General features: G+C 49.1%; 1 protein-coding gene across 1 annotated transcript in view; it reads left to right on the top strand.

The window, feature by feature from the left end:
* The window catches only part of LOC139048456 (sodium-coupled monocarboxylate transporter 2-like), a 50,254-nt gene that overhangs the window by 27,883 nt on the left and 3,246 nt on the right, over positions 1-19,125 (top strand). The window contains exon 8 of the mRNA XM_070522841.1: positions 9,545-9,648. Within this exon, the coding sequence (XP_070378942.1) occupies positions 9,545-9,648 (104 nt within the window). The remainder of the gene's footprint in view (positions 1-9,544; positions 9,649-19,125) is intronic.

Below are 19,125 nucleotides of genomic sequence, written 5' to 3'. Positions count from 1 at the left end.
GTTTACTCGTATCCTGCCTAACGGAGTTACCACCGACTTCCATTGCACATTCCTTAATGATGCCCACAAGATTGTCGTTCATTGCTTCAACACTAAGGTCCTCTTCCTGAGTTAAAGCCGAATACCTGTTCTGTAGCTTGATCTGGAATTCCTCTATTTTCCCTCTTACCGCTAACTCATTGATCGGCTCCTTATGTACCAGTTTCTTCCGTTCCCTCCTCAAGTTTAGGCTAATTCGAGTTCTTACCATCCTGTGGTCACTGCAGCGCACCTTGCCGAGCACGTCCACATCTTGTATGATGCCAGGGTTAGCGCAGAGTATGAAGTCTATTTCATTTCTAGTCTCGCCGTTCGGGCTCCTCCACGTCCACTTTCGGCTATCCCGCTTGCGGAAGAAGGTATTCATTATCCTCATATTATTCTGTTCCGCAAACTCTACTAATAACTCTCCCCTGATATTCCTAGTGCCTATGCCATATTCCCCCACTGCCTTGTCTCCAGCCTGCTTCTTGCCTACCTTGGCATTAAAGTCGCCCATTAGTATAGTGTATTTAGTTTTCACTCTACCCATCGCCGATTCCACGTCTTCATAGAAGCTTTCCACTTCCTGGTCATCATGACTGACCCTCATGACTCTCTCGTTAATGCTATAGAATTCCTTATGCTACCAGCTATTTTCTTATTAATCAGGAATCCGACGCCTAGTTCTCTTCTCTCCGCTAAGCCCCGGTAGCACAGGACGTGCCCGCTTTTTAGCACTGTATATGCTTCTTTTGGCGTCCTAACTTCACTGAGCCCTATTATATCCCATTTACTCCCCTCTAATTCCTCCAATAGCACTGCTAGACTCGCCTCACTAGATAACGTTCTAGCGTTAAACTTTGCCAGGTTCATATTCCAATGGCGGCCTGTCCGATAAAACTATGATAGATAAACGATGACTACGATAAAACGATGACTAGATAAAACTATGAGGTACTGCAATCCCGTATGTAAGAAGGACGTCTTGCATAGGAGCCGCGATGTAGTGACCGTCGGGCACTGGTGGGGATGACACTAAGTCAACGTAAGTCAGTGCCGAAGATGGCAAGCGAACGAAGTCGACGGAACTGAGGCGACTGGGGTGTGGCTCAGGGGATCCAGAACGGGCAAGTCAAGGCGGAGAGTACTGGCGGAACAATCGATGAGTGCAGAATGTGCGGAGAGGAAGTCTAAGCCGAGGGTGATGTCGTGGGGACAGTGGGCGATGACTGTCAAAAGCACGATAGTGGAGCGATCGGTAAAGGAGACGCGGGCGGCACACATACCAATTACAGGACAACAGGTGTCGTGGCAGTCGTGATTATTTTCTTCAGGCGGTTGTGAAGGTCAGCGCTCATTACCGACAAATGCGCCCGAGTGTCTATAAGAGCAGATAGTGAAACACCATCGACTTGCACGTCAAGAAGGTTCAGATGAGTGGGCAACGTCAGTAGAGGATTTGGCGACCTAGGGAGGAGTGCAGCGTCACGTCGAGGCGTTGCATCGTCTAATTTTCTGGCTGGGAGCGGCGTCCGAAGGGAGTCGGCGAAAAAGAGCGCCGGGGCTGGGGAAAGCGAGATTGCCGTCGTTGGGCGAAGGCTAACGAGAATAGGGGCGGTTCGGCGCAGGAGAATCAGTGGCAGCATTATCGGAGCGTGCGACATAGGGGCGAGAAGGGCCACCTGAGGGGCGAGAGTAGCCAGTATAAGCAGACCGGGTCGGGGAACTCCAGCGACTGCGACAGTGCCGAGAAGTGTGCCCGATTCGACCGCAGTGAAAACAAATGGGCTTGCCGTGAGCAGTGCGCCATTCAAATGGGTTGCGGAAACGTGGTGGGTAATAAGATGCGGGACGGGGCGGAATCGACGAAGCAGGGTGGTTATCAGGGCGATGGGCCGAGCAGATGGTGTGAAGACCCATTTTTGCGAATTCCTGGCGGACAACTGCCTGAATCAGGGAAACCGTGACTGCAGGAGGTGCTGGAGTCGAAGGCAGCCGGATAGGCGGCCTCGATCTCACGCCGGACGATCCGGGTAACATCGCCAGTGTTGGTGGGATGAGGAGCGTCGGCACAGGCAGATGTTGCTGGGGTGTTGTGCAGACGGGCAAACTGCTGGTCAATACGTCGGCTTTTAGGGAGTTCCAGGCGACAGCACTCTTTTATAACTGCATCCACCGTCACCACGTTGTTAAAAACGAGCAAGTTGAAGGTGTCATCGGCATGCCTTTGAGGATGTGGGAGACCTTGTCGGACTCAGTCATGTGTGCGTCAACTTGCCGGCACAGAGCCATGACGTCCTGAATGTGTGTGGCGTAGCGCTCCGTTGACGTCTGCACGCGGTCGGATAACGCCTTCTGCGCGGCAAGTTGGTGACCGTATGGGTTGCCGAACAAGTGTCGGAGAATTTGCTTAAGCGAATGGTGAGCAGCTGGTGAGCTCATCTTCGTGCGTCCGAAACCAAACTCGAGATGTGCCACCGAGGTAAAAGACTACGTTGCCGAGTATGATAGTAGGGTGCCACCGGTTCGGCTGACGTGTTCGTACAAGCTCATCCAGTCATCGACGTCTTCCCCATCTTTGCCTGAGCATACGGCAGAATCACGGGGAGCGGGGAGAACGATGTAGGTCGTCGAAGTGGCAGCAGTAGTCGGAGCCGGCGGAGTCGAGTTGTCGTCGCTGGGAGCCATGAAGGAGGGCTCGACGTGCCGTCCACTGCGAAGCTCCGTGATGAGGTACAGCGAACGTCCACCTCCACCAGATATGTTACGAAGGGAAGACGCCGACAAAAAGCTATATACAAGTATATTTACAAGGCAATACGCACTTGGCCCAGAGGCAACAGCCCGTGCTAGCCTCTAATCGTCATCCTCGTCTTCTCCCTGCTCACCTCTTCGTCATTGTAAACACTGTTCCGTAGCAATATATCCATCTATTTCTCCGAACACAAAGCTTCTTTCATTACAATCAAGAACTGCGAATTGAGTGTTTCTTGAAGAAGGAATATGTGTGAAGAATTAAAATTTGTCTGTAACTGTATATACATGTCTTGCGCGAATTTTTTGCCTCAATGTATCGAAAAGGCGAAACAGCTGAAAACCTGCGCTCGAATTTCGCATTAGGAAGTAACTTAATAGTCGGCAATTTTTATACGTTTCTTTCCATACTTGATGTACGCCATTATCTAAAAATGTGGTATATATATGCGCCTGAAAGCCACTATTATCGCTATTATTATTTGTAATGAAGAAAGGAGGAGAATGGCATACCGATCATCATCAAGAACAGAGGGCACGAGACCGGCGTTCGAAGACCACCATCTTGCTCTCCGCGCTCACTGTTCCGAGCTACCGCCCGTTTGTTGGACTCGTCCAATAAACCTCCTTACATTTGGTGGAGGTGCTGGGTACGCTCATCGCCGACACCCTGGAACTCCGATCCCGTACGTTGCACTCGACCATGCAAGCTGACGCAGCCCAACCGCCGCCATCTCTCGCGGCCGCCGTTTGCCCTGGCCCGGTTCGCCAGCGAGACCCCCCGGTATTTTCGGGTACGGAAGACCAGGACGTCGAGGACTGGCTGTCGTCCTACGAAAAAGTTAGTGGACCCAACAAGTGGGATGACGCTACTAAGTTGAGTACCGCGAACTTTTACTTGGCTGGCGTGGCGAAGCTGTGGTATACGAACCACGAATCGGAATTTGAAAACTGGTCTGCTTTCAAGGAGGCAATATCTGCCGTTTTCGGTCGCCCTGCCGTGCGGAAGTTACGCGCCGAGCAACGGCTGCGCACACGGGCACAGGAACCGAATGAAACATTTACCGCCTATATTGAGGACGTACTCGATCTCTGCAGGCGCGCCGATGCCTCAATGAGCGAAAGTGCCAAAATACAGCACATCATGAAGGGCGTCGACGACGATGTCTTTCAGATGCTTCTTGCGAAGTCTCCTGGCACAGTGTCTGAAGTGGTAACTCTGTGCCACAGCTACGACGAGTTGAGAAGGCAGCGGGCTCTCACCCGACGTTCATCTCAGACGTACAATCAACCGCTCGCTGCACTGGACATCATGCCTGCCCAGCCATACCTTATCGCACAAATGAAAGAATTTGTGCATGAGGAGGTGGCCCGTCAGTTGTCTCTCCTGCCGTTTGCTCAGCGTCAGGAGCTCCCACAACAGCAGCAACTGCAGCGACCAATCCCGTTGGCTCCCGTGCTTCGACACGTCATTCAAGAGCAGATTTCCGAGGCCATGCCGGTGCCCATTCAGCAGCAACCTGTCGCCGCGCCTCTTAGTTACGCTGAGGTAGTAAAGCGGCAGCAGCTTCAACAGCCCTCACCACCCCATGGTGTGTCGTATGCTGCAGCCCCGATTCAGCCGTCCGTGACATGGTCTGCTCCCATCCCTGCAAATCCCTGGCGAACGCGCGACAACCGGCCGATCTGTTTTGCGTGCGGTGGCCCTGGTCATATCGCCCGATTCTGCCGCCGTCGCGCGCCAGGATATTCAGACGCCCGTTCACCGAACTACATAGATCGTCCCCGCTCTCGTTATGAAGATCCGGGTCCCCAACCAAGCACGTCTTCACGTGACTATCCGCAACCCACGTCTCGTCGCTCACCTTCACCCCGTCGCCGCTCCTTGTCGCCCATGCGTCGTCGACCAGCCCCTGAAAATGAGGGAAACTAGCCTCCGCAGTTCGTGAGGCAAGAACTGCGCTGTCGACATGCTCAAGTCCTCGAACTTTGCCGTCGAATATTGTCGAAGTTTTCGTAGAAGGCATCCGTGCATATGCTCTTGTCGATACCGGTGCTGCCGTTTCTGTTATAGATGCCACACTTTGCCGCAAGCTTCGGAAGGTGACCACGCCTCTTGAGATGATGCCCTTACGTACAGTGAATGGAGCCCCTGTTCGGCCTATAGCTGCCTGCACTGCTCGACTTATTATAGCTAAAGAACACTACATTGTCGAGCTTATCGTCCTTTCCTCTTGCTCGCACGACATTATACTTGGCTGGGACTTTCTATCGTATAATCACGCCGTTATTGATTGTGCCAGATCTGAACTTGAGCTCTTCCCCTTGTGTGACGAGTCCTACTACCCCGCTCATCAAGCCGCACACAAAATAGTCGTCACAGAAGACACAGAAATTCCGCCGACAGCAGCTGTTTTGCTCCCCGTATTCTGCAACAGCATATGTGATGAAGCTGCATTCTTTGAACCATCATGCCTTCTTCTAAATCGGAAGCCACTTCTTTTGCCTTATTCGACCCTCTCTATTTCGAATGGAACAAGCGCTCTCTGCCTCACAAATCCTCTTCCATATCCCATCAGACTGCTTAAAGGTGAATCCCTTGGATGCGTGCAACCCATTGATGTCGGCCAAATTTTTTCCGTGCAGCAAGATTCAGCTCGACGCGACCTCGACGTCATCAGTGCTCTTACCCCTTCTGATGTTCCAGCTGCTGACCTATTCGATTTCTCCATCGCAGACGGACTGTCCCCATTTGAACGCACTGCTCTTCTCCAGCTGCTCTACAAGTTCCGCGACTCCTTCGATGTTGCCCAACGTGCCCTTGGCCGAACTTCTACCATTGTTCACAACATCGACACCGGCTCCAACTCGCCAGTGCGACAACGCCCTTACCGCGTCTCCACCGCGGAACGTCAAGTTATTACCGACCAGGTTGACGATATGCTTAAACGCCACGTTATTCGCCCTTCACAAAGCCCGTGGGCATCCCCTGTGGTTCTCGTTAAAAAAAAGGATGGATCGATTCGCTTCTGCGTGGATTACCGGCGCCTAAACAAGGTCACTCGAAAAGACGTGTACCGTTTACCCAGAATTGACGATGCCCTTGATTGCCTACAAGGTGCCGAGTTTTTTTCGTCGTTAGATTTGCGTTCCGGGTATTGGCAGGTACCTTTAGCAGAGGCCGACCGTTCAAAGACAGCTTTCGTCACGCCTGACGGTCTATATGAATTCAATGTCATGCCCTTCGGCCTCTGCAATGCGCCTGCCACCTTCGAACGCATGATGGACTCGGTTCTGCGGGGTTTGAAGTGGCACATGTGTCTCTGCTATCTCCACGACATTGTTGTCTTTGCGCCAGATTTCGCAACCCATCTAGAACGCCTCAACCATGTCCTGACGTGTCTGAAAACCGCTCAGCTGCAACTAAATCTCAAGAAGTGCCGTTTTGCTGCGCGAAAACTTACAATTCTTGGTCACGTTGTATCAAAGGATGGTGTGCTTCCGGACCCAGCTAAATTACGTGCCGTGACTGACTTCCCCAAACCGACGACTCTAAAGCAGTTACGAAGCTTCATAGGGTTATGTTCCTACTTTCGTCGGTTTGTGCGCAACTTCGCCTCTATAATTGCGCCTTTGACCCAACTACTAAGCAGCGCCTCCAATATCTCGTCATGGTCTTCTGAGTGTGACCAAGCCTTCTCCACCCTTCGCCGTCTCCTGACGTCACCACCTATACTACGCCACTACGATCCTACGGCCGCAACTGAGGTGCACACAGACGCCAGCGGTGTCGGCCTCGGTGCTGTTCTCGCGCAACGAAAGCCTGGGTTCGCAGAGTATGTCGTCGCATACGCCAGCAGAACGCTCACCAAGGCTGAATCAAACTATAGCGTCACCGAGAAAGAATGCTTGGCAATAGTCTGGGCGCTTGTCAAGTTCCGCCCTTACTTATATGGCCGCACGTTTGATGTAGTTACGGACCATCATGCATTATGTTGGTTGTCTTCGTTGAAGGATCCGTCAGGTCGCCTTGCCCGCTGGGCTCTTCGACTTCAAGAGTTTGACATCCGCGTTATATATCGTTCCGGACGCAAGCATGCCGATGCTGATGCACTGTCGCGGTCACCACTATCCACCGAAACTGCGTCCATATCCACTATAGACCTTCCATTGTCAGCTCTTGACGTCGCCACCGTCTCCTCTGCACAGCGCCACGATCCCTGGATCGCTTCGCTTCTTGACATTTTATCCGGGGCACCCACTCTTTCGACCACTCGAACTCTGCGACGCCAAGCTTCGCACTTCAGCATCCGTGATGGCCTCTTGTACCGGCGCAACTACTCGCCAGATGGTAGGAAGTGGCTCCTGGTTATCCCTCGAACGCTTCGCTCTACAATCTGCGCTTCCTTCCACTCCGACCCGCAGTGTGCTCACGGTGGTGTCTTCAAGACCTATGAACGCTTACGGAAAAGGTACTACTGGCGCGGAATGTTTCGCTTTGTCCGCAAGTTCATTCGCGGCTGCCACGAGTGTCAGCGACGAAAAAAACCACCGCATCCTACCGCAGGTTCATTGCAGCCCCTTCCATGCCCAGAACGCCCATTCGACCGCGTTGGAATTGACCTTTATGGACCTTTACCTTTGACCACGGCCGGAAACCGATGGGCTATCATTGCTGTCGACCACCTTACACGATACGCCGAAACCGCTGCTCTTCCCACGGCGACAGCACAGGACGTCGCCTTTTTCATCCTGAGGCGTTTTGTGCTTCGGCATGGTCCTCCTCGCGAACTCCTCAGTGACCGTGGCCGCGTATTTCTCTCCGATGCAATTCAAGCACTTCTCCACCAGTGCAAAATTGTACATCGGACGTGTACTGCCTACCACCCTCAGACGAACGGTCTCACTGAGCGGTTTAATCGGACTCTGGGCGACATGCTTGCGACACGTGTTGCATCTGATCAATCAAACTGGGACCTGGTTCTCCCATTTGCGACATACGCGTATAACACCGCTACGCAAGTCAAAACCGGGTTTTCCCCCTTCTTCCTTTTGTACGGTCGCCAGCCGACGCACACTATCGACACGTTGCTGCCATACGCACCAGATACCTCAGAGTGCACGCCCGTGTCAGCAGCGGCCCGTTACGCTGAAGATTGCCGACAACTAGCCAAGCGCTTTACTACAGCCGACCAACAACGCCAGAAAAACGCCCGCGATGATGATCACTCTCCGGCCGCAACATTCGCTCCTGGAGCACTTGTGTGGCTGCTTGTACCACCCTGCGCCCCTGGCTTGTCGTCCAAACTGCTCCCAAATTATCATGGTCCCTACCGCATTGTCGAGCGTACTTCCCCCGTAAACTATGTCATTGAGCCTCTTACGCTGCAAGGCGACCGTCGTCGACGTGATGTTGTTCACGTAAACCGCCTCAAGCCGTACTTCGACCCTCTTGTACCCACCTGTTAGATCGCCAGGATGGCTCCACCTTTCTCGACGGGGGCAATTGTAATGAAGAAAGGAGGAGAATGGCATACCGATCATCATCAAGAACAGAGGGCACGAGACCGGCGTTCGAAGACCACCATCTTGCTCTCCGCGCTCACTGTTCCGAGCTACCGCCCGTTTGTTGGACTCGTCCAATAAACCTCCTTACAACTTGAATATTGATGGCCCCTTTCTGTAGAAACGTAAGCAGTAGAATCAAATAGCTAGATATAATATCTGAGCGGGCACACCGCACGGTAGCACAGTGGATATGGCGGTGCAGACCTGAGCTCTAGCTCAAGCGTTCAAACACGGCCTCACCGGCCCCATATCGATGGAGGCGCAATGCATAAACGCTAGTGTGCGATGTGTTGGATGTACTTCAAAGGAATCCAGGCTGGCCAAAATGAAATAAATTCGACCTATATCTGGCTCACGCTGCAGTGTATCAGGAGGCAGAGCAACAGATCTGCAATCACTGACAGGCTTTTCTGCCAGTTTCTCGCTTCTGAGCCCAAAGTATCAGTTTTGTTAAGCTTATTTTGATATCTTCAAACTCTGATTTAAGCGTCAGAACGTGAACGCAACGTCCATAGTTAGCGCTTCTTGTATCCTAGCCTTCAGCTGTGGGTAGTTCAGGCAAATTATTACTTAGGAAATAAATGCCATATTATTATTTTTACTCAAACAGGATTTCACTGTTTCTTTTATGCATGTACTCTCCATAGCCAAATGGTATGATAAAGAACTCATTAAAGTTTTATTCCGTAACGCCTCACGTTATCGTCCTTTCAACATTGATAAATATATTGTCTGCGGAGAAGCCAACATTTCCCATTTCATTTAAATAAGCTTCTCGCTCCTTCTGCAGTTTCAAGACGTGGAATGGTATTTCTCCTTTGTAAGATTAAGTTGGTGCCGCGACTTCACAAAGGATTAGTGCCTCGGTGTGGTCGAAAACGTATATATCATGTCGCGTTTCCCTGCTGCAGTAGGCGAGATTATTTTGGGCTTTTCCACCTTTTATTCTTTCTGAGGTGGCATTGCTACCGGCGGGGTTAGCCTGGTAGATCTTGCCCGCAGTCACTCCGCCTGAGTGTTCTTTCCCGCTCAAAATGTCTCATCACGTGTTAATCAGTCATGTCTGTCAAAAAAATGCGAGAAGAACGCAGGACACTTCCTTGCTCGCTATCCACGCTCCTTCCGGGCGACCTAGAAGCAACCCATTTTTGCGACAGAAGAGCTTGCACTGTGAGATGAAATGTTCTATTTCTTCTTTCAGATCCGAAGAGTCATTTTACTTGTTGCGGATGTCATACCATTGGAGCAGCTTCTTTGGCGTTTTCGCAACAATTGCCATTGGTGTATTGGTTAGCGCCTTGACAGGTAATGTTTATATTCGTTTGATATCAACCAGTAAATCTGTTTTGCGTTCATACGTCTAGGAACTTGTTTGTTCGCATCATTTCACTTTTTGTTTAACTAAACAGGGAGTTAAGCGAGGCTCACTTTATCTCTTCTGAACTCGTGTATACACATAGTCCCTAAGAAAGTCCACCTAAGGAACCAACTTTTAGAGTGTGTTTATTGCAGCACACTATATGAAAATGACTGCGAACGTTTTGCTGACGTCCCTTTAGTTCTGAATATAGCGAGGGGAAAGAAATGCCCACCGATATTAGAGTTTTAGCGCCTCCGATGTTCGGGTAAACGAAAGCGGATGGGGCGCTTTCACCGGATGAGTGGAGGCGCAAACGTGAATTCCGTGGACGGGGCAGCCCCCTGGTGGCGGAGAGCTCAACTAGACAGATAGGTAATGTTCCAGTAACCAAATGTATTCTATTTCATTGCTGGAGTAAATTTTTGGCTGCGGCGTAATCGTGTTGCTACCGAAAATTTACACCAGCAGCGAAGTAGAACCCATTTGGTAACTGCAGTGTTAGCTCTGTGTTTGATGATGATAATGATGATGGTGATGCATAATTGACATCCCCTTTGAGACGGGGCAGGGACAAATTGCCACCAGGCCTTCTTCAATTACTCAGGTATGCTATCAATGCTTTTCCTTCGAGTATTCTTCAACATATTTCGTTATTTTTCTCTATGAACCATGTACCGCTGCGTATGGCTGTAATGATCCGCTCGTATCAGTCTCTTCGCTGCTTTTTTTCCTCCAATACTCTAACGTGTCTTGCTTACCTCGGCTGCTGACCAGTTGATACTTCCATCAACTTTCAATCGAATTGCTTGTTGAACTTGTGCGTTATGTACTGGTCCCACTGGGTTAATCCCTTCGCATTCCATTAGAATGTGCTGTGTGGGTTTTTGGTGCAGCATACACATGCCTCATCTAATTGCGAATATTTGCTCAGGTTTGTTTTGTCCTTAAGCAACCAGCTCGAGCCTCATATAGCAAGGCATTTGTCTTCGGGCTATCGTACAGCTTTTTCCCTCGAATTTCTCTTTTCTCATTGTTGCCGACATCCATGGTCTTTTCCGTCTTAATTTTTTTGCATACTTTTCGCTGTCTCCGTTTCTCTCACTTTCTGATTACCTTCCAGTTACCTCTCTATACTTTCAATTACCCTGTACATGAATTGCCAACTTTCGTGACCTCTTCCTACATTCTGTGTACACGCTTTTTAGGTACAGATACTTGTGCACTTTAGCCACTAATTTATTTAGATTCACGTTCCTGAGTGTTTCTTCAAAACTAATTTTGATCTTCGCTTCTCTGAGTTCAAATGAGGCCCAGCGCACGTCCCGTCCCCTTGCACTGCCTCATTTGCGGTTTTGCTGTGGGCTCTCAAAGCCAACTGGCCCACCCATATTCGGTTAACATCCAACCCCGGCAATGTAACCAATTTTATGGACAGAATGGCATTTGCGAACGTCAGCGCTGGCACCATGACTCCTCTTCAGATTCCATGAACCACCTCATATATATTGTAGCCCCAAATTACCCCATGTTTCACTTTTGCTGCATTCCGCTTCCCTTTCATTTTCAGAATATTTTGGTGGGTGCTTCCGTAAGCCTCTCTTTCGTTTATGTATACTCCAACGCATTTAAAATCCTAGAATATGGGTAAAACTGGCTGTTGAATCGACACCACGTAGCTACTCGACTCTTCATTAAAGACAGCATTCGCGATTTCTCTGTCCTAAATATAAGGCCTATATTTGCCGTTGTCATCATCATCATCATCATCAGCCTGGTTACGCCCACTGCAGGGCAAAGGCCTCTCCCATATTTCTCCAACAACCCCGGTCATGTACTAATTGTGGCCATGCCGTCCCTGCAAACTTCTTAATCTCATCCGCCCACCTAACTTTCTGCCGTCCCCTGCTACGCTTCCCTTCCCTTGGAATCCAGTCAGTAACCCTTAATGACCATCGGTTGTCTTCCCTCCTCATTACATGTCTTGCCCATGCCCTATTATTTTTCTTGATTTCAACTAAGATGTCATTAACTCGCGCTTGTTCCCTCACCCAATCTGCTCTTTTCTTATCCGTTAACGTTACACCTATCATTCTTCTTTCCATAGCTCGTTGCGTCGTCCTCAATTTAAGTAGAACCCTCTTCGTAAGCCTCCAGGTTTCTGCCCCGTACGTGAGTGCTGGTAAGACACAGCTGTTGTAAACTTTTCTCTTGAGGAATAATGGCAATCTGCTGTTCATGATCTCAGAATGCCTGCCAAACGCACCCCAGCCCATTCTTATTCTTCTGATTATTTCAGTCTCATGATCCGGATCCGCAGTCACTACGTGCCCCAAGTAGATGTATTCCCTTACCACTTCCAGTGCCTCACTACCTATCGTAAACTGCTGTTCTCTTCCGAGACTGTTTAACATTACTTTAGTTTTCTGCAGATTAATTTTTAGACCCACTCTTCTACTTTGCCTCTCCAGGTCAGTGAGCATGCATTGCAGTTGGTGCCCTGAGTTACTAAGCAAGGCAATATCATCAGCGAATCGAAGGTTACTAAGGTATTCTCCATTAACTCTTATCCCCATTTCTTCCCAATCCAGGTCTCTGAATACCTCCTGTAAACACGCTGCGAATAGCATTGGAGAGATTGTATCTCCCTGCCTGACGCCTTTCTTTATTGGGATTTTGTTGCTTTCTTTATGGAGGACTACGGTGGCTGTGGAGCCGCTATAGATATCTTTCAGTATTTTTACATACGGCTCGTCTACTCTCTGATTCCGTAATGCCTCCATGACTGCTGAGGTTTCGACAGAATCAAATGCTTTCTCGTAATCAATGAAAGCTATATATAAGGGTTTATTTCCCGTTGTACTGCCACTCATATGACCAGTGTCAGTGAATCCCTTGCATTGTCCGCCAGTAACACTGTGTCATACGCATACATCAGCGCAGAGATGTTCTGTTGCACCAGTTGCCCATCATGCGTTTATCATAAATGAAATCTTAATTGATTGTTTTCCAGTTGTCTTTTTATGCCCTTAGCATAAAGTGTGCACAACGATGGAGACAAAGGGCATCATTGCTCCCCTATTTGGTGAATTTCCAGAACTTCATTAAAGTTTCGACCTTCCCGTGCAATTTTGACTCGGTTGCCTCTATGTATGTCCCTCAGCAGCTCCAAGAAATCATCTATGCCTTCGTGCTTGAAAATATCTCATAGCAATACCTGTCTACGTTGTCGTACGTTCCCTTATATATATAGAAATACTATACATAAAGCTCTATTCTGGGCTACTGGAATCTATTACAATAATATTATCTGCTGAGCGTCTGCCTGGTCTGAATCCATTCTGTTTTTCCTCCAGTACATAATTGTTTTCCGTGAATCTCGACAGCTCTTGTTTTATGGCTTGCATTGTCATTCCATATAGTACTGACGTTACTGCAACTGGCCTTTACGAGCTCCTCCTATCCTTATGACCATTGCCTTTGCGTAGGAGGTTTACCTTGCTTTACATTATTCAACTGGAACTTTCTTCGTTTTAGACACCTGATCAATGACATTAGTCAGCAGTGCCTTGCTGTTTGGACCGAGGTTTTTGATGAGGTGTATTGGGATTTCATCGGGGCCTGCGGCGGTGTTATTAGGGACAATTTCTTCTCCTTTTTTCCAGTATATCTTTTCTCTGGTGACATTTGATCTCTGAGGCTTCTTTGTTGATGCTGGATCTGTTTGGGTCTGAACTATTCTTTCCTAATGTGCCAAAGTTAGCCCTAACCGTGTCTCTCATGTACCACAGCGCGCTATCTCCTCCGAATATGTTACCGTCTTCAACCTTTATAACGGTCTGAAAATATTTATTTGGAGTTCCGGTTGCTCTTACGAGGTATCTGAATCTTTTTCGTGGGCCTTTGTCTATATGGGAAAAGTTATGCACCTAACGTTCACTGTGTATTCAATTTTCTCTTTCACGGACTCACTCGCCACCCTTTTCTTTTCTCAGTATTTATTCCATGTAAGGAGCCCATCGTCCTCGCGTAATCCCAACTTTTTGACTTCGCGATGATCCCTAGAGGCCCGCTTACGCCCTTCTGTTACTTGCTTTATTTCTTTGTTCGACCACTTACGTGGTTACCTCTTTTCAATCCGACAGTGTTTTCCTTATCTGTCTTATATCCTTCTGCATAACGTCTACCGGTTCCCTATATACATATCCAAACGCCTCCATTTTCTTCTCTATGTTTTTTGCAATCTCTGTTATTTGCCTTTCATTCATTTTCAGAAATTGTGATCTGATTGTTTCTTGTTTTGCATCAGTATCTCTCCAACATTTTCAGGTTAAACGTTTATGATCACAACCCAGGCTATCTTTTCCGTTTTGACCTACCATCATTTGATCCAGTCTTTCATAAGCCGTTTCTGACACTAAGGCGTATTCTATGCATGACTGTTTGTTTCCGCAGTGCCAGGCTACTTGTCCCTGACACGTATTCTCCCGGTGAAAATTCTCCCGGTCAACTGCTGTAAGGTAACTGCGAAGTTCTTGTTCCGAGAAACACGTATTGGGTTCCTTTGTCACTTCGAGCTACAGTCGGGTGAATGACAATTGTTATTGAATATATGACAACCTTTGTTACTGAGTTTCATTCCTGGTTCTTAAAGCCTTGATTCATGGAAAAACTGACAGTATTTGTTTTCTACGAGCGTGCGCTGCAAATTTAGGATAACTGAGGATTCTTTTTAGTGCACATACAACGAAGTAGACTTGAACATATGTGGCGTCGAAAGGGATTATCCTATGCTTCGTTGGGTGTCCAAGTATTACTGAAACCTTGCAATTTTTGGTATGGAGAAGTGCGTCTCGCTTGAATCGTTGTGTTACGCAATCCGTGCTGTGTTAAGCTGCTATTAAGCTGCTGCTGTTAAGCTTTTGTGACAATTCTCTGTTAGCCGATGTTATACATCCCTGGCACGCGCAGGCCTCTTCGAGCCCCAACCCACAGACCAGTCTGGGTTGTAGCTTTGGTATCCCCGTTGCCGCTTTAGTGTCCTGGAGGCACCACCAATAATGAGAAATAATGATACCTTATTAGAATTAGAAAAAAAACACGATTGAGTAAATAGCGCCAATTCGTGTTCAGCAAAACCGCACCCCGCGACTTCTGCAGCATCAGTCAGAACTTCGCCTCTGAAGGTACATCCATTTACATCGGACACACTTTCTCACGCGTGCGGCGCTGGTGCTGAGTCAGTCATCGTCAGTGGCGGCATTTGCGTAATTTGCGTTTAACCGCGGTTGTTAAGGCGCTCTGCCTTAGCAATATATGCAGCCCGGGCTCTACTACAGTCGCTTCTGCTCCCGCCGAAACGTCTGTGACGTTACTTACAAGGTACATCACCGTAAGGCGCGAGAAAACTATGATCCGCCACGATTGACTTAGCACGAGCGGCGCAGGTGCGAGACAGTCGGTCCGACACAGCGGTCGCCAAATCGGCCGTCACTGCCCGCTGCTTCAACTATTTTACAGCGCCGGAAGCTAGCGTCCGTGCGTAAACTCGATCCCACTGAGAACCACCTAGACTAGGAGAAGTACTCCACACTCACCCGCACCTATCCTCTGACGTCACCCCACTCTGCCCTAGCAGAACCACCTAGACTATTCTCCTAGTCTCGGTGGTTCTGCCCCACTCCGCAATGCCGGCACGCCTAGGGACAAACGCCTACATAGAAGCCTCCTTCGTAGTGCCTAGGCAGACTCATATATTGAAAGACAAACTCCCCCAGATTTTCTGTCTCGTGAACGCTCTTACTAGCGCCTGCGCTCAAACAGCTGGCGATCCCTCAAATAAGTGCTGCCAACCCTAAGGATTTCCCCCTAAATCTAGGGAATTTTAACGTTGTTTAGGGGAAAAGAGATTTTTGTTGTAATCTAGGGAAATTTTACTTTCTGCATGGGTCCTTTTTATTTTTCTATGTGAATTGGTTCCTTATTCACTGTTTTCCGCGTGCCGCCGGAGCGAGAGCGAATGGGAAAGGGAAGCACTTTAGCGCGGTCAAGCTTGCTCCCTCTCCGTCGACAATGGGTAGAAACTACGTGCACTATCTACAGAAATTGACGGCATGCGCAACCATCTTTACTTTCGCGCCGCGCCGGCGAGGCGAATGGAAAGGGTAGCAGCACACGCAAAGCTACGCTCTGTCTCGGGTTCCTTTTTGGCTGTGTTTTGTTTTATTTTACAGCGCCCGCCCACGATTGGTTTCGCGTAGCGCCCTTTTTTCGACTATGCGCCGAATTTCGTCTCACAGCCAGTCTCACTGTGCGTATCACCGCCAGCATGTCGTCGTCGTCCGACTGTGACCTGCAGTGTCCGCAACCACCAGCAAAAAAAAGCCAAGGTATACGCGCAAGAGTAGCTTGAAAAATGGGAAAAGGATAGCAAGTACAGTTGCTCGCTGACGAAGAGCAAGAAAGGACCACTGCATTTTTACTGCAAGTCGTGTAGTGCTGATTATAAAGGTGGAAAATCTGAATTGGACAAGCACGCAGCAAGCAAGAAGCACCAAGCGAGCGCCGCAAGCATGGTAAAGACGCAAACGCTTTTTGACATGCCCTGTTTTAGCGCAAACTCAGAAATGAAAAAGAAAGTCAAGGAAGGGGAAATAAGGTTGGCTGCTTTCGCAGTTGAGAACAACCTTCCGCATGCCATGATGGACCACCTCGTACCGCTAATAAAAGCGGTGTGCCCAGATTCCGACATCGCGAAAAAAATGTCTTGTGGCAGAACAAAGTGCACTCAATAATCAAGGGAGTGCTCAGAAAGGACGGCAGCGAAAATTTCAACGCTTTACTCAGAACCTCACCGTTTTCACTCATCACAGACGAGTCTACGGACAGGACCGGAGTGAAGCACCTTTCTCTCGTGGCAAGAGTTGCGAAGGAAGACGGGGCCGTGATTGACGCCTTCTTAGCCTTGCTTCCTGTCCAGGACTGTACCGCTGTTGGTCTGCACAGGTTAGTGTGTGATTTGTTTTCATCGGCAATGATTGACTACAGAAAGAACATGACCGGGTTTGCAGCCGACGGCGCTAACGTTATGATGGGGACTAGGAACTCACTGGCTTGCCTCCTCAAGGGTGACATTCCTGGGCTGTTTATAATGAAGTGCGTGCGCCATTCCTTTCACCTATGTGCATACTATGCATGTCAGACGCTCCCCAGCGGAATCGAAGACTTGGCCAGAGACGTTTATAACTATTTGCTGTCGTATAAGCATATGGTTGCTTATCAGGATGTACAGGAGGAGATCCTAGCTGTGCAGCCTCACAAGCTTTTACACCCCTCTCAGACACGTTGGCTCGCCCTCCACGCTGTTGTGGAACGGCTTCTCGAGCAATACCCTGCTCTAGTTGCATTGTTTGAGAGTCGCAGCAGCGAGGACCGACTTCTAGCTGTTGACTCGATCTTGAGCAAGCTGAAGGACCCCTCGACAAAGCTGTATCTCCAATTTCTCCACTATGCTCTTCCGCTTTTCACCACACTAAACAAGGAAATGCAAGCCAAAGAGACAAGACTGCACAAGCTTCATGGCTTTAAATCAGCGGTATTGAAGACCATTCTCGAAGCGTACATAGAGCCGATCTGTTTGCGGGATGTACCATTCGAGCGTGTACCGTACAGAGACCCAAAGAACTTAATACCTCTTGAGGACATGTACCTCGGCGGAAAAGTGATGTCGGAACTGTCGGAACCTCACGGCATAGACCGAACCATTACTCATAATTTTCGCCTCAGATGTTTGGAATTTTATATTTAAGCGGCAAGCCAGATATTAACCAGATTCGCATCATCGGACAACGTCCAGATGAAGAGACTGGAGGCAATGGACCCGCAAGTTGTCATCGAAAAGCGGATTTCTTCAATAGCCCCGCTTGCCACCTAATTCTTTTCTCTGGGGCCAGAAAGAGAAATGAACAAAATTGACGCAGAATGAAGACTGCTCCGCAATGCAGAAATGGACTTGCCGGCAGATGCGAGCGTTCAACGCTTTTGGAAGCGAGTGAGAGACGCCAGGCAAGGAGAGGGGAGCCGAATGCTCCCTCTCTTGAGCGGCTTCGTCTACAAGCTTCTCTGTTTGCCGCACTCCAGTGCAACAGTGGAGAGAGTTTTCTCTCAGATCAACCTGACGAAAACAAAGATGAGAAACCGCTTGGTGACGCAAACCCTGAAAGCTACACTTCACACCAAGTGGGTTCTAGGAGGGGCCAACTGTTATGACTTTGCAAAGAAAGAACGCTTAATCGGCCTCATGAAAAAAGAAATGTATATGCAGGAGTGAATCTCAGTCCTTACCCGTGATCACGTGGTACGTGATTTTGCATGGGAAATCAATGTGTTATTCTATTCAAAGTTGCTACCAAAGTGTGGTAAAAGGGCCTCTGCGAAATAAAAGAGTTCACACTTCAACTACGCACCTTTTTTCCATGCCTAAATATTATTTTTCGGATCTAGAGAAATCTAGGGAAGTTTGAATGAAAATTTGGGGGAGAAGTGGCTTTCGAGATTGGCAGCACTGCCTCAGATGAACGTCTCGTGGTCGTGCCTAAGTCCCCTCCATCCACGCGCCACCGCCGCTGTCGTGCCAAGCCTCAGCTAGTTGGCACCCTTCACCACAAATGGCGGTAGTTGTCTGCTCGGTCTGATCGGTGCTTTCAGTGTGCCAGGCACAGGCAAGGGCCGGCGAAGTCGGATACGTGATGCCGGAGGCGCTAAGATCGCTAAAAATTTATCCTCCGCTTTAAACGTGACCTGCAGCAGTGCAGGGATCACTTGTTGCTGCAGCGCTAGTGGTCATGTGCGCGGCGAGCGAGCGCTTATATGTTTGTCGAAGGCGCAAGCGCAACGCGCTCGCTTCAGCGAACCCGAACACCATGCTGCTGGTCAGCCAAGCTAACGCGCGATGCAGCCTGTTCCAGTTGCTGCGGCGTGCGATAGGATATCTGCTATTCCCGCGCCAACCACACAAAACTGCAGAGCGTCCAATTTTGGCCCATTTAGCGTAACTGCGTGACGCGTTAGCCTTGGCCACCCCAATACGTTCTTCTTCGAGCACAGGCAGAACCCATCGAGGCCCTACTCTCGAACGTAGACAACCAGATATAGACAACTGGCTGGACTCGGAGAATACTTGGCATTAAAAGAACATCGCGGAAGCGCAACAACCTTGCCACACCGCACTGCAGGACTCGTTCATTGATACACCTGTACGAAATACAGGCAAGGAAAGCAAAGAGCACAGGCGCTGGTTCTCTACATTCTTCACTGTACGTCACTTCCGCCGCGTCGTTTTTTTTTTAGTTTCGGTATGAAAAACTTCGATTTTTGCGAGCTCTTTGTGACGGATTGAGCTGCATTTCAAGCGTAAGATTTTGCAC

Source organism: Dermacentor albipictus, chromosome 8, assembly GCF_038994185.2.
Source record: "Dermacentor albipictus isolate Rhodes 1998 colony chromosome 8, USDA_Dalb.pri_finalv2, whole genome shotgun sequence".
Classification (NCBI taxonomy): Eukaryota; Metazoa; Arthropoda; class Arachnida; order Ixodida; family Ixodidae; genus Dermacentor; species Dermacentor albipictus.
This window is presented reverse-complemented; position numbering and strand designations above follow the sequence as displayed.